The sequence below is a fragment of the Oncorhynchus mykiss genome, chromosome 21 (genome assembly GCF_013265735.2).
Source record: "Oncorhynchus mykiss isolate Arlee chromosome 21, USDA_OmykA_1.1, whole genome shotgun sequence".
NCBI lineage: Eukaryota > Metazoa > Chordata > Actinopteri > Salmoniformes > Salmonidae > Oncorhynchus > Oncorhynchus mykiss.
The window spans coordinates 30972106-30987737 of NC_048585.1; the positions used below are offsets into that span (position 1 = coordinate 30972106).

At 41.6% G+C, this 15632-nt stretch overlaps 2 protein-coding genes across 5 annotated transcripts in view; one reads left to right on the forward strand and one right to left on the reverse strand.

Annotated features, from left to right (window-relative positions):
* Positions 1-10644, forward strand: part of LOC110500229 (striatin-interacting protein 1 homolog) — a 40141-nt gene extending 29497 nt beyond the window's left edge. For all 4 annotated transcript variants that reach the window (XM_021577473.2, XM_036957626.1, XM_021577472.2 and 1 more), the window contains 9 exons: positions 348-419; positions 832-906; positions 1084-1181; positions 1357-1483; positions 3285-3385; positions 3639-3705; positions 3906-4010; positions 4193-4397; positions 4965-10644. In XM_021577473.2, the coding sequence (XP_021433148.2) occupies positions 348-419; positions 832-906; positions 1084-1181; positions 1357-1483; positions 3285-3385; positions 3639-3705; positions 3906-4010; positions 4193-4397; positions 4965-5218 (1104 nt within the window). In that variant the 3' untranslated portion in view covers positions 5219-10644. The remainder of the gene's footprint in view (positions 1-347; positions 420-831; positions 907-1083; positions 1182-1356; positions 1484-3284; positions 3386-3638; positions 3706-3905; positions 4011-4192; positions 4398-4964) is intronic.
* LOC110500232 (short transmembrane mitochondrial protein 1) lies at positions 10407-13988 on the reverse strand. The gene is made up of 3 exons (XM_021577476.2): positions 13752-13988; positions 13444-13497; positions 10407-11151 (listed from the first exon to the last, which is right to left on the reverse strand). The coding sequence occupies exons 1-3, from the start codon at positions 13764-13766 to the stop codon at positions 11077-11079; spliced, it is 144 nt and encodes a 47-aa protein (XP_021433151.1). The 5' UTR covers positions 13767-13988; the 3' UTR covers positions 10407-11076.
* Between the last annotated feature and the right edge of the window lie 1644 nt (positions 13989-15632).

Genomic DNA, 15632 nt, shown 5'->3' on the forward strand with positions numbered 1-15632 from the left:
TTGACCAGCTAGTCAATATCCCTGGACATTGACATCGCACTTAGAAATCAATTGTGTGTTTCAACTGACTGTGAAACACCTTTACACCGAGGAACACCCTTCTGTGTGTCAATCTGTGAAGTCTAATTAACGCCCGTTAAAAGCCTCTTCTGTTTACACATCGGGTGCTGCCTGACAAGTGATAGTCAGAAATACTACAGTATATCGCCATGTTGAAGTTTCATTGAAAAAGTGTGAAGTGGAATAGAACGGAATGGATTGTGGTAATAAAGTGCTTTGCGCTGATTCTCATAGGGCTTTATATCGTATTGTGGTGGAGTATAGGCTAACGCATAATTTCCCTCCAGCACAAATATGTCTCTATAGCCGAGATGCAGATCAAGAGGGAAGAGGAGCTTCAACAGTGCCCCATGACCCTGGTGAGTGACGCTTCTTACTGTTGACTTTATATGAAGTGACAGGAACTCCTCTCTTTGAATGAGTTTAACGCTAGGCTAAAACAAAACTGGACAATGAAGTTGGGGGGCTGGCAATGTTTTGACTCCTAGTTGCACCACACACCTCTACCAAAGCATCATGTCTGCTCAATGTCTACATTTTATATTTTTTAACTGTCGTGCTTTATCGTTTATGCTGTAAGTGCGTCTTTGCAATGAAACTTTTCGTTTCCATTTTGGCCGGGTCTCTCTTGAAAAATAGATTTTTAATCTCAATGAGACTAACCTGGTCAAATAGAAATCTGACCCTTCATTTTCTAAGTGTTGGAACAGGGCTTTGTGAGTGGAAACAAGATGAGTATATGTGTAACTCATATTGTGTTGTGTTGGTCAGGGAGAAGAGGATGTGGATGAGACACCCACAGAGATCGTGTATCTGGGAATGCTTCCTAACCTGTCTCAGTATGTGGTGAGGACATCTACCATTCTATTCTGCTCAAACAAGACACTTCACATGGCATCGTCTTACTTTGCATCTTGAAAATCATGCCTGCACTGTAGATTTTTACTAAGTATTTGCTGTCTAGACCTGTCATGTTTCCGAGCTGAGAGGTTGAAAGCTAAAAACCCACATTGTATTTATCAGATTGCCCTTCTGAAGCTGCTGCTGGCTGCAGCACCTACCTCCAAGGCCAAGACGGACTCCATCAATATACTGGCTGATGTGCTGCCAGAGGAGATGCCGTGAGTGTAATAGCCTTGTGCCTCTCCTTGTTCCCTCATAGTCATCTTTGCGGTTCAGGCTTAAGTTGGAAATGAATTTAGTTTGTTCAGAAATAAAGTCAATGACTATAGTTTTGTCATGTCAAGGGAAGTTGTTGCTATGAATCACATAAGGTGTGTGTGTGTGTGATGGCAGAATCACGGTCCTCCAGAGCATGAAGCTGGGTATTGACGTGAACAGACACAAGGAGATCATTGTCAAGGCCATCTCTGCACTTCTGCTCCTGCTGCTCAAGCACCTGAAACTCAATCACATCTACCAAGTAAGCCACCTACCACCACATTCTGTCTTTCTTTCTCTCTACCTCTCTCTCTCTTTCTCTGTTTCCCACCTTTCCAGCCTCACACACCAGGTCACCTCTATCTCTTGCTCTCCATCCCTTCCTCTCTCCCCCTCTCCTCCACCCCTTCAGGTCTGCCGCTGCTCTCTCGCTCTCATATCTCTTCCAGTGGTGTAGTGGAGGGCAAGTAAACGCAGTTTAACCATTTTTGCAGAAAAATGCATTGAAAGTATAGAAAGCATGACTTTTTTCACCACGACCCGGCGATCAGTTTACCCAACTATTTTTTTTGAACCCCTACATCACTGGTCTTCCCCCCACACACACACACACACACCTTTCACACCCTCACACACTAGGTCAGCCTCCACTCGCTCTCTTCTCCCAGCCCTCCACATTCACCACCACATTTCTCTCTCTTTATCTCCTCTCCCTGCCCCCACCCCTTTGGCTCCTGGCAGCCTATAGACAGATCCTGCAATGGAATGAGAGGCACACAGTCAAAGGTTCATACGTCTCCCCGCACGAGGAGAAGGCGATGGATAGAGGGAGGCAGAATAGAGAGAGGAGAAATACCATCAGACAAGAAATGGGCACATAGCAGCACTATACATCTTCCAAAATGCAAAATCTGAGCTCCCTCCAGAATCTGCTCTTGTAAAGGATTATAATTGCGATTTCTGGGGGCGATTAGCTTATCTTCTTCCTACTACTGCTTCTCTCTGAGAGGAGTGAGTGTGTCTCTCTTCAGCACACAAAATCACTCCCCTTAAAAAAGGGATTGGTTCAATATTTACTGTTTGGCAGCGCCACCACTAGTGATAGGTAGTGAATCCTCTTCACAGAGAAATGGAGCATCTGCTCTTTTGAGAATAGTGTGCTTATACCTGGCTGCATCCCATACCTTGCAGCAGGTCAGGACTATTCTGTCAAATCCTACATGAACAAGGAGCTTAGTTCCCCATTTTTAAAAGGATGATAGATGAAACATAGCTGGATGTAAAATTATAGTAGCGCCATCTACTGCCCAAAATGATTACTTTCACTTTTATTTCCTACTACCAGCTGTCAAAATGAAGCTTGTTACAAAGATGTATTAATGCAACTGCAGAACCCAGCCGAGTGAAAGGGTTTGAGTCTGCCTATGGCTCCTATCCTGCTGGCTCTTAGACGGCCGTGGCGCAGCGCTGAGTAACTTTAGGGAGCGCAGATTGGCTAAATCCTCTTATTGGAACCCCCGTCGTGAGAGTGGAGAGGGGTTGTCATTTCAGAGTGTCTTTTACACCCCAAAAATCGGACGATGGAATGCTTTGAATTCATAATCATACAGCAGTAATAGTACTTGTGCTAATAAAATGTGGTCTTGAACATTCTTTTGATGATAGTAAACGATTCCATAGAATGAATACAAGAGGAGGAATTGGTATTTTCCTGAACGCAGGCTGCTCATAAAATATGAATTTTTCCTTATTAGGAATTAAAGGGCTATCGTGACTTAGTGCTTTATCTGGTCCTCCATGGTTCCTGTGCACTAAAGACAGTCAGTGACTTTGCAGTGACCTTGTACTTCCTGTCTCTCTCTCTCTCTCTCTTTCTTTCTTTCTTTCTTTCTTTCTTTCTTTCTTTCTTTCTTTCTTTCTTTCTTTCTTTCTTTCTTTCTTTCTTTCTTTCTTTCTTTCTTTCTTTCTTTCTTTCTTTCTTTCTTTCTTTCTTTCTTTCTTTCTTTCTTTCTTTCTTTCTTTCTTTCTTTCTTTCTTTCTTTCTTTCTTTCTTCCCCCCCCAGTTTGAGATTGTCTCTCAACACCTGGTGTTTGCTAACTGCATCCCACTCATCCTCAAGTTCTTCAACCAGAACATCCTGTCTTACATCAGTGCCAAAAACAGGTATGATTCGCTGACTACCACTTAGTTTCTGCCACAGTGCCAGAGGTGCATCGGCACCCACATAAAGGCATGGCTTCCGTCTGCCAGGTATGTGTTTCCTGCTCATAAAAGACGTGGAGGTGCCAAAACACAAGGGGTTCAGGTGTGGATGGTAAAATGTGTCTCTCAATGACAGGTGTAACACCACTGTTGACAGAAAGATAGGCTGTAAATAATCTTGTGTGTGTGATATCTCTGTGTGCTCTCATTGTAGTATATGTGTGCTGGACTTCCCTCACTGTGTGGTCCACGAGATGCCTGAGCTCACGGCTGAGAGCTTGGTGAGTCCAGATCACAAACCCATGTGTTTACATCAGACTGTTCGAATGTTAAAGACCTGGCTATGGGCTTATCTGTTGGCTGTGATTAGACACTGGCCGTGTCTGGCTACCCCGTCCTAAATAGTAGGCCGTTATATACAGTATGTGTCCTTTGTGGGCGTTTCAATTCTCCTAACCCTTTCTTTTTCCTGTGATTGTAGGAAGCTGGAGACCGTAATCAGTTCTGCTGGCGTAATCTCTTCTCCTGCATCAACCTGCTGAGGATCCTCAACAAGCTGACTAAGTGGAAACACTCCAGGACCATGGTGAGAGAGACCTGAATAATGTCTCCCTTATTCAGTGCCCACTTGTAGAACCTATCAGATCCTTTCAGATCTACAAGAGTGCCTAGGGTGTACAGGCTAGTGGACCGTTTTGAAGTCAGACTTGTCGGGACACTTTTGAGATGCACTGTGTCCTTCCCTTCCACCACCTCCTCCTCTCTCAGATGCTGGTGGTGTTCAAGTCTGCTCCCATCCTGAAGAGGGCGCTGAAGGTCAAACAGGCCATGATGCAGCTGTATGTCCTCAAGCTGCTCAAGATCCAGACCAAGTACCTGGGCCGCCAGTGGAGGAAGAGCAACATGAAGACCATGTCAGCCATCTACCAGAAAGTACGACACAGGCTCAATGACGACTGGGCCTATGGCAACGGTAAGATGCAAATAAACTTTTGAACGCATACCTGAAGTCAAGTCTTAATTCACTGGTGTGTAGGAGATGTGAAAGCTATGCAACGAATCAGAATGTGATGTTGAATGTGAATGTAACAATGTAGGTACATACTATATGCCTTTGATTAGGATCTCCGTAACTGAAAGTCCAATCACCCAACTACTGTAAGATAGCCCGGTAGCTAGGCCGGTATCTGTTGCCATAGTAACCAAACCAGGAGCCAGTTTAGAGGTTAGAGGCCCTCAAAGAAAAAGAGACGACCTGTCCGTCATCACATGTCTCAGGTTCTATTCTCAATGGACCAGATAGACTGAGAGAGATCCCTTGGTCCCTCAAGTCCCTCTGCTGAAAATTGCAATCCTAGACTTGACTCTTTTCTCTGTATTGATTGATTATTGAGGTCTAGCTGTCCTTTAACAACAGTATAACATGTGTATTCCAAACAGAACATCGACAGAGGCAATGGAAAGGGTTATGTGGTGCTGTTCATCAAGTTAATAGACCTGCGAATAAAACTCTGCTGTTAATTGTTCTTTTGTCCTCCAGATATCGACGCGCGGCCGTGGGACTTCCAGGCGGAGGAGTGCGCCCTGAGGGAGAGCATCGAGAAGTTCAACAGCCGTCGCTACGACAAGAACCAGAACGGCGAGTTCGCCCCGGTGGACAACTGCCTGCAAAGCGTTCTGGGCCAGCGTGTTGAGCTGCCGGAGGACTTCCACTACAGCTATGAAATGTGGTTGGAGAGAGAGGTGTTTTCACAGCCTATCCAATGGGAGGGTCTACTACAACAGGCCCGGTGAAGGGGGAGGACACGCATACCAGGGACACAAGCCTACGACTACTGTGATCTTCATGTAAATATGTGGCAGAAATAGAACATCTGTTTTGTAATCACCTGTATCCATGCAGAAATTGTACAGTAACGGTATAGACAGTAATAATGATGTCATGGCAACTTGGCAGGAACAGTCTCTTACAGTACAACTATGTGGAATACTGTGATTATTATGTTAGTCACGACAACCAATCCAACCACTATGTCCACTATAACTATAACCACCAGTACATTTTTCCTCACTCAATTTGGTTCGCCTCTGTGCTTTGTGGAATAATGAATTTTATATCCATGGCATGTCCTCTTTTTTTTATTTATGAAGATGTACATTTGAAGTACTGGCACTATGTTTAGTTTATGTTGTAATGTTTTACATGTGTATTTATTCATGATCGCAGCCATTATGTTTCCGTATGTAAATCTCATAGCTGCAGATGATATTGTGCTTGATATTTCTAGAAAGAAAATGCCTATTTGTAAAGAAAGTACTGTGTATTAACAGGCGAATGATTAAGTACCTTACTGTGATTGTTTTCAATTAAAATAGCAAAGGGGAATTTCTCAAGCAAGAATTTAGCCAGGACTGTCTGGAGTTGGTCTGAGTAGAGAGGGGGAAAATTAGCTGTTATTGGTAGACAGGTTTTGAACTAATTTACCCCGCCTGTGGATGTCACCAGGCAGACCAAATCTCCATCCTACCAAAACAGGAAGAAACAGCTGTTACATTTAAAGGGCATTATCATAATTTTCACAATTTCACAGTATTATTCCAACCTCCGTGTGGAAATGTATATAAAACACAGGAAAATCACGTTTTTGGGAGAATTTAACATTTCCCCTTTCTAGATGAATAGTATTTTAATTTGTGTAATCACAAACAGATATTCCTGTAAGTCATTGATCATCAACTAGATTCAGCTGCGGGATGATTTTTTTAAAACTTCTTCAGCGGATGGTCAGGGTGCCGAAACATAATTACAAATCATTTGTAGACATAAAAAAAAACACAGTATTTTACAAAGATAATAAATGTGCTTACATTTGTACAAGATCATATCTCTCTATTATGCGTGGGAATACTTGGCAAACAGATTTCCAAAATGAAGTCACTTGGACCTGATTTCCTGGTGTTTTTCATGTCTAACAATGAGAAAAAATAAGAACTTGGAGGGGCAAATAAAATCTCCCGCTGTCCAAATTCAGCCCACGGCCAGCCAGTGGGGGAACCCTGCTGTTAGTAGTATGTGGTAGTTCATTTATGTTTATAAAGGTCTGTGAAGCCTTATGCCAGATAGAGAGAAAATAAAGGATAAGGACACAGGCAAACCTTTTGAGGCTAAGCTGAAGGGTTTGACCAGGGATTTGGAGGCTTGAGGGGGTTCATCGGCCCAGCGTGGGGAGGCCGTCTCTGGGTAAATCGATGGCAGTGTCCCTGACTCCCTCTGGGACCCTGAGAAGTCCTGTGTGCTTCACTCTCTGTCCTCCCAAATGTGTCATGGCTGTCTTGGTTTAGCCCTCAGTCCACCTCCCAACTTCCACAGAGCAGCACGGCAGCCAACCTTGACTGAAGCACAACGACTGAAGGGCTACAAGTGTCCTTGTGAGGCTATGCTCTCCCTAGTTGTCACACAATGTTGTTGATTTTTATGAGATCTGTTGTCTTGTCAATTTATTTCACTGTGAAGTAGAACTACCCTGGGCTGTAAAGGCCAGTACATATTCTCTGGTGAGTGTTCTGTGACTTTCTCTCAAGAATATGGAACATTCTCTGATGACACAAGCACATAAGACATGATCATGGTCACTTTTTCCTACTATCTAGTGTAGACTTTAGAGAGAGAGAGAGAATTTGTGTAGGCGGTGGAGATGTACTTGGTTGTATTATCTTTGTATTGAACAATGATTGTGTAACTGAATTGTGCTTCTTCGAGGAAACTATGTCCGCATGGCTGCAGTTTTATCTTTCTGTTTGAATGTGTCCTATTTAAAAGTGTATTCTGAAATTTGATACAATATTTCAAAATGTGACTTGTTAAAATTCTGTTTTTAGAACACATATTCAAAATGTACTCACTCATCATTTGGTATATGTAGGGTGTTTTGGTAAATGCACCTACATTATTGTCTATTGAGTCAGCACAATCTGGAGTATGTCTCAAACGTCATGTCAAGTTTGTCCCACACAGGTGAAGAGAAAGTCATTTGACCTTTTTAGTTCTGGGTTTTCTTGAATGCAAAATATATATTTTTTAAATAACTGCTTATCTTGAGGTTCTCAGGTTTTCAGTATGTACAACCTGAACTTTAGAATTATTGTACAACTATGGCTTCCTCCTCACTACCTATACAGTATGTAAGTATGAATGCAACTGGTGGACTTGCAATAACATGGTAATAACAATCTAAGCATTGAAAAGTAGTCTACACTTGGATTGGCACAAACAGTAACCCAACACAATGTTGATAATTTCTTTACACTTTTTTTCAGAAACCCTAACCTCATGTGACAAAGTAATGAGTGGCAGTTTTGATTAGGAATGAATGCTTTACTCAGAGCACCTCTCATTCAAAACAACGCAATATCTCTTTTTCTACCTGATATTGTACAATCACTGGAAATACTTTACAGTACATGTATGTATGCATGTTTGTTGAGTTCTGGCACAGTTGGAGGAAGTGTTCCTAGATGTGTTTTGCAGTGTTTGGATATTTCTATTTGTGTTTTTGTCATACTTTTATAGTTGACTGTAATAATAATATTGATTTTGTTCAGGGGTATGTACAATCACTGTCCTGTACAGAGGCATTATTCTGTTGAAAGACATATCAGAGTTGAAACTTGTAAAATAATTCTGTCCTTCATATTCTGTATTTTCTAAATAAAGAGATCACTGGTTTTAATTTGTATACATTTATTATGGATAATGTTTATGAAGTCTACACTCTAGACTCCAGCCCTTTTTTTACAACCTATTCAGGATAGTATTGTCTGACTTATGTGCATTCCACACAAGGTTTCCGTGGAGATCAGGTAGTGTGAGAATACGTGATGATTTCTTTTTTAATTTTTTTTATCCCAAACTTAAAAAGGTTAGCAAAATTGTCCCCTCCCCCACTTGGTATAGGTCTACTTATTGATTGTGAATAAGGAATGGTGTTTTGGTAATTTAACATTCATGATGCCAGGAGATAATCAGAAGATTACCATGGTGATGAAAACAAATGATTTGTGGGAGACAAAGGACTTGATACAACTAACGTCATGCCCAGCAGCACAGAGGTGGGGGACAACCTTTTAAAAGTGGCTGCCTATTCAAACACCAAGAACAAGCCTTGTGTCTACAACCACAGGATACAAACACATTGGGTTTCATCTCTGCCGGACTTTTACGCCGAAAGGTTGGTAAGGGTAACTATTTCTATTATAATTCTAGGTTATTTCAATACTTGTGTGTGATTTCATTTGACATAAAAATAGCTTTCACTTGTTCACAAAAAACTGCAACGTAAGGTTTGGGATGTGGGTACGCATCCTGTACTTGAAAAGTAAAAGTAACCTATTTGTGTGATGTCTCTGATGTTTCCAGGTTTCTTCGTTGACACATTTTCAGAGAACGAACAATCTCACAAATTATGCAGGAGAGGAATGTCCACACAATAGTGCAGTAACTTTGATGCAGTTGTTGCATACATTGATCACTGGTCAAGGGTGCAGTGTAAAGCAAGTAGCATACATTACTAAAACATACTGCTTCACATGAACTTGTCCATGTTATCTATAGTGATTATCAAATGGTTGGTCCACAGCCTACACAATCAAGAAAGAAAAAAACTGAATCTAGAAAGTGGCAGGCCTGACAAAAAGGCTGAGACTAGGTCATCCAAGAAGAGATCAGTCAGTGCCAAAGACACCAAGTTAGAAGTGGACATTCTCAGTCCAGCAGCCATGCAGAATGTTTACTACATTTCACACAATGCAGTTGACTGGAGTTCCGAGGCTTTGGATGGCCTGAGTCAACAAAAAATAAAATAGGAGGAATGAAGAGCAAGAAAACAAAAAGGGATTCTACCATAAACCTTGCCAAGACCAAAACAAACATAGTTTAGTACGGGCTCTATTCTATCCGCATGGCGGAAATCCAGCTTTACAGCGCGACATAAATGTAAAGGCAATCAGTGGAGGCTGCTGGGGAGAGGGCAGCTCATAGTAAGGAATGGAACGTTTTAACACCATTCCAGCCAGTATGAGCCCTAAGCAGTCTCCACTGGTCCCGATTTAGCAGACTGCATTCATGCTAAACGCTGCTTATTTTGGCTAAATGGGAAATTAGCTTTACGTTGCAGAATCTGTAACACTTCAGTTTAACAGATTGAATAGAGTCCCAATTATAATGTAGATTTTAGTTGCTCTATTCTGTTCAAATTTAAAATATCATTTTGGTGACATCTGGTGGATTGGTTGTGATTTACAGAGAAGAGGGGAACAAAAACATGGAACTATGTTGACCTCTGCTGGCATATCATACCCAGATGCTCTCAAGAAAAACATAGCTGTGACGCGGGTGAAGAATGCTTCTCTGGATAATGGAGGTTAAGAATAAACATGGCAAGTTATAATAACTGCCCTACAAAATAGGGCCTCACGTGTGGCGCAGAGGTCTAAGGCACTGTTAGCTGTGCCACTAGAGAACCTAGTTTGTCACCGGGAGAACAATTGTGCGGAGTCCGGGTTAGGGGAGGGTTTGGCCGGCAGGGATGTTACTGTCCTATCGCGTAACTAGCAACTCCTGTGGCAGGCCGCTAAGCACGCTAACACGGATGCCGAGTGTACGTACGGTGCTTCCTCCAACACATTGATGCGGCTGGCTTCTGGGTTAAGCGGGCGTTGTGTCAAGAAGCGGTGCGGCTTGTTTGGGTTGTTTCAGAGGACGCAGGGCTCTCGGACCTTCGCCTCTCCCGAGTCCGTACGGGAGTTGCAGCGATGGGACAGGACGGTAAACTACCAATTGAATACTATGAAATTTGGAAGAAAAAAGGGGAAAAAAAGGCCCTACAAAATACATTTTACTGGATGGTGATGAAGTATTGAGTTAGTGTTATCAAGCAAGGGACCTATCTTATGTGATGTAACACCTTTCAATTTGACACAGAACCAACATCAGCAAATGTATTAATGCAGGTTTAACAGATTTAGGCACATCTGAATTAGGTCTACGATGTTAGAGAACAGCACTTAGCTTAGAATAGACGCCAAACAATGCAATTTACACGAGTGACTCATTCTCAATTCCATAACACCCACAGAAATAAAATCCATAGAACAGGCCTCCCAGTTTAATTCTAGATAACATCACTCAAAAGCAGTAACTGCACTGTTTAGTTGGCAAAAATGACAAACGTATATTGTAAAAATGCCATGCTTAGACTTGATATAAATGCAATTGCCAGTACCCCACCCAAAGGCCTGCCCTGCCCAGCTGCTTGCGAGGATAAGGCCAAGGTTTCTGAAGTTTATTAGATCCCACAGCAGTTAGTCATCTTCGCATATCCACTCATAAATAGAACCCTCATAATATTATCTTAAAAATTTAGCTAAGTACTTTAAGAATACAAACAAAAAAACAACACTGGACCAGCCCAGGCACTGTAAAAACCCTGATTAAGAGAATAATTTTTACAATTTATTCCTCTGCCCGTGTAACCTTAGATTAAATTAGATGAAAAAAAAATATATGTCCTTTGCAGTGTGCATTTTGTTGTTCCAATAGTCCCCATCTCTTCAATCTGCCTCTGATCAACATGGATCGAAAGAAACACTCTTCTTTAATCTGCTGGAGGTTTCTTCTTTGCCGCCACATCCTTCTTGAAGGCTTCTATCTTTTTGGATATGTTGGGGACCTTCAAAAGAGGTGGAGTAATCAGAGAAGAGTGCCAAAAAATAAAAAGTTCAATGACATAGGCCTATTGTGTTATGCAAAAACACAGGGGAACCATTGACACTGACTGACATCTATAGTGGGTTGTTCCCTAGCGGACTAAACTCCACCGGTGAAGGAAATTCCTGATGACACTGCCAATGGAGTGGAGCCGAAACCAGACTTGGTGGAATTGAGCGCTGACCAAGGTAAATACTCTAAAAATATATATATATACACAGTGCCTTGCGAAAGTATTCGGCCCCCTTGAACTTTGCGACCTTTTGCCACATTTCAGGCTTCAAACATAAAGATATAAAACTGTATTTTTTTGTGAAGAATCAACAACAAGTGGGACACAATCATGAAGTGGAACGACATTTATTGGATATTTCAAACTTTTTTAACAAATCAAAAACTGAAAAATTGGGCGTGCAAAATTATTCAGCCCCCCTAAGTTAATACTTTGTAGCGCCACCTTTTGCTGCGATTACAGCTGTAAGTCGCTTGGGGTATGTCTCTATCAGTTTTGCACATCGAGAGACTGAAATTCTTTCCCATTCCTCCTTGCAAAACAGCTCGAGCTCAGTGAGGTTGGATGGAGAGCATTTGTGAACAGCAGTTTTCAGTTCTTTCCACAGATTCGATTGGATTCAGGTCTGGACTTTGACTTGGCCATTTTAACACCTGGATATGTTTATTTTTGAACCATTCCATTGTAGATTTTGCTTTATGTTTTGGATCATTGTCTTGTTGGAAGACAAATCTCTGTCCCAGTCTCAGGTCTTTTGCAGACTCCATCAGGTTCTCTTCTAGAATGGTCCTGTATTTGGCTCCATCCATCTTCCCATCAATTTTAACCATCTTCCCTGTCCCTGCTGAAGAAAAGCAGGCCCAAACCATGATGCTGCCACCACCATGTTTGACAGTGGGCATGGTGTGTTCAGGGTGATGAGCTGTGTTGCTTTTACGCCAAACATAACATTTTGTATTGTTGCCAAAAAGTTCAATTTTGGTTTCATCTGACCAGAGCACCTTCTTCCACATGTTTGGTGTGTCTCCCAGGTGGCTTGTGGCAAACTTTAAACAACGCTTTTTATGGATATCTTTAAGAAATGGCTTTCTTCTTGCCACTCTTCCATGAAGGCCAGATTTGTGCAATATACGACTGATTGTTGTCCTATGGACAGAGTCTCCCACCTCAGCTGTAGATCTCTGCAGTTCATCCAGAGTGATCATGGGCCTCTTGGCTGCATCTCTGATCAGTCTTCTCCTTGTATGAGCTGAAAGTTTAGAGGGACGGCCAGGTCTTGGTAGATTTGCAGTGGTCTGATACTCCTTCCATTTCAATATTATCGCTTGCACAGTGCTCCTTGGGATGTTTAAAGCTTGGGAAATCTTTTTGTATCCAAATCCGGCTTTAAACTTCTTCACAACAGTATCTCGGACCTGCCTGGTGTGTTCCTTGTTCTTCATGATGCTCTCTGCGCTTTTAACGGACCTCTGAGACTATCACAGTGCAGGTGCATTTATACGGAGACTTGATTACACACAGGTGGATTGTATTTATCATCATTAGTCATTTAGGCCAACATTGGATCATTCAGAGATCCTCACTGAACTTCTGGAGAGAGTTTGCTGCACTGAAAGTAAAGGGGCTGAATAATTTTGCACGCCCAATTTTTCCGTTTTTGATTTGTTAAAAAAAGTTTGAAATATCCAATAAATGTCGTTCCACTTCATGATTGTGTCCCACTTGTTGATTCTTCACAAAAAAATACAGTTTTATATCTTTATGTTTGAAGCCTGAAATGTGGCAAAAGGTCGCAAAGTTCAAGGGGGCCGAACACTTTCGCAAGGCACTGTATATATTAAACACCTACCTTTTACCTGTTTGTCCTCTGTTGTTGCATGCCTGTCTTTGGCTGAAATCCATACTTTTTCAATCGAAGTTAAACTAAAACCACTTCTGTTTGCTCATTGCTGTTGCTCTAAGATGCCAACACAGCGCAAATGTCGCCAATTGAACGTCAACAAGGAAACAGTTGGTGGTTGTATTTGATTAACGTTTATTGAAAAAGTATAGATTTCAGCAAACGCAAGGCACGCAACTACATAGGTACACGGTAGGGGTTTCATAATGTTTATTTTAAATTTTTAAGTAATTGACCTTGTCGATGTAGTTAAGACTCCACAAAGCCTGGTCTCTGCTCCACTCGGTTGGTAACGTTAGTGGAGTTTAGTCCGCGGCGCTAGTTGCTCCTCTTAGCAGTACCTCGTAGTTTTGAGCGAGGTACATCCCAACAACGTTTCCCAAAGTAAACCCAGCCTGCAAGATTAGAAATAAAAATGGTTATTCCATACGGAATACATGCTGTTGTTTTTACTAGATAGGTCAGCAGCAATAACAATGCATAGTTATGATAGTTAGCACACAGCATAGTTATGATGGCTAGCACACAGCATAGTTATGATAGCTAGCACACAGTATAGTTATGATAGCTAGCTACAATAGCCCAGCAATACACACAAAGAGAAGCAGGAAGTTTGCAATATATCGTTGTCATTTCGATATCAACTCACCAGGAACTGTAGCATTGTCGTGTCTAACGAAGGAGACAATATTTTATGTATTTTAGCAATCCAGTTGGCAGTTTCAAAGTTCGGTCGAACCAGCTAGCAATATCATCAAGTGTATAATGCGCATGTCATGTCGCCCTCAAAAAAAGCATTTATTGGCCACAACCCGTTTACAAGGTTTCTGTCATCTACGCGGATGCTGTGTGGTCAAAACAGTTCTTATTCGGTGGGGTTTATCGGCGGATGGCATCCAACGTTATGGTGCATTACCTCCACCTACTGGAGGTACTGGAGACCGCACCCGATTAGCCACCGGGAGAAACTAAATTCTACCTGCCAGCTGCGTTGCTCTTAAAAAAAGACTACATATAATGAGGTTCTACTCAATATACTTTTAAAACGAATTTCCTGTATCCCCTTCTCCCTCATAGTAGATCTCAGCCTCCCGCTTTCCCTTTGATACTGCCCACACTGTAGCAAGACATGCTCCATGGTCTCCGTTTCCTGGCAATAATCACACTTTCCTGTTGGAAGCTTTCAAATAAAATCGAATTTTATTCGTCACATAGGCATATTTAGCAGATGTTATTGCGGGTGTAGCGAAATGCTTTCCTATCACATTTAAGGTCTTATTCAACCGGCTGTGTCCCACCCGTAATCTTGTATAAAAAAAAAAGTATCCGCTCTTCTGTCCCTTCCTGCAGTTCTCCCCGACTTGCCACTGTATTTGAAATAAATGGCTGGAGAAAAACAAGCTTATTTTTGGTTCTCGTGGAGTGTGACAGTTGAACTAAGCTCACGAGGCATTTATAAAAGTTATATTCTTCAAGAATAAATGGATATATAAGTCCAAAAATGGTTGTAGCAACAACAGATTGCCCCTTTAAATCTATCAAAAGTTTGCGAGTTTGAACATGTGTCCATTAGGCCTATGGATTAAATTGTTTTATCAGCATGCATTACATTGAGCAATAAAAGCCTCACTTTTATGCCATAGGCTGGTATCCGCACTGTGCAGCTTTTGCAAGAGCACATTTTTCACTGGCTGTCCACTGGTTTCAAAAACAATGATTGATAGGCACCTTCAACGGCTTGAATTCAAATCATTATTGGTTTCAAATACACATTTAGATTTGTGAACAGCCATCCACAACAGGCACAATCCGTAAAATGCAAATAGCTAAATGAGAGAGCAACAGTGTGATTCACATCAATGCGCTATGTAGATATCAATAAGTGATGTCCGCATCGCCGTAGACTACACCACCACTGCATCCTTACCTCCAAGTGTTAATTCAAATTTGATAATCTTTGGATGTCGACAGCATACCATTGGAAGACAGCTTGGACTGTAGCCTACAAAAAGTATATTCCTGCGATCCATCAAACCCATTTGGTGTGTCATCATAGTGGTCTCTGACTTGTGGTCAGACTCGCTCAGGAGGAACAAATTAAAACAATTCAATGCTGATTTGAATGTCATTGAGACAGAGAAGTGTCAACATATATATTTTTCCTCGCAAACCTCATTTCTGAATTTAAAAGTAATCATCTTGTTTTTCAAAAGTATCTAATCTGATCACAATATTTTTGCTGTTAACATAACGGATTACATGTAATCTGTTACTCCCCCAACCCTGTTCATAATGCAACATATGGAATGCCATTGCATTTTAATATGGGAGTGGTGAGACAGTAACAAGCCTTTGTCTTTGTGTTGCAAACAATAATACAAAACTCAACATGTAAAGTGTTGGTCCCATGTTTCATGAGCTAAAATAAAAGATCCCCAAAATGTTCCATATGCAGAAAAAGCATATTTCTCTCAAATTGTGGACAAATTTGTTTTTATCCTTGTTAGCTAGCATTTCTCCTTTGCCAAGA

What these genes read in the sequence shown, in the direction of transcription:
- LOC110500232 (XM_021577476.2), bottom strand. An exon ending in ACCTCGCTCAAAACTACGAG is followed by an intron (nt 11,152 to 13,443) that starts GTACTGCTAAGA and finishes CCTCTTTTGAAG; the next exon opens with GTCCCCAACATATCCAAAAA.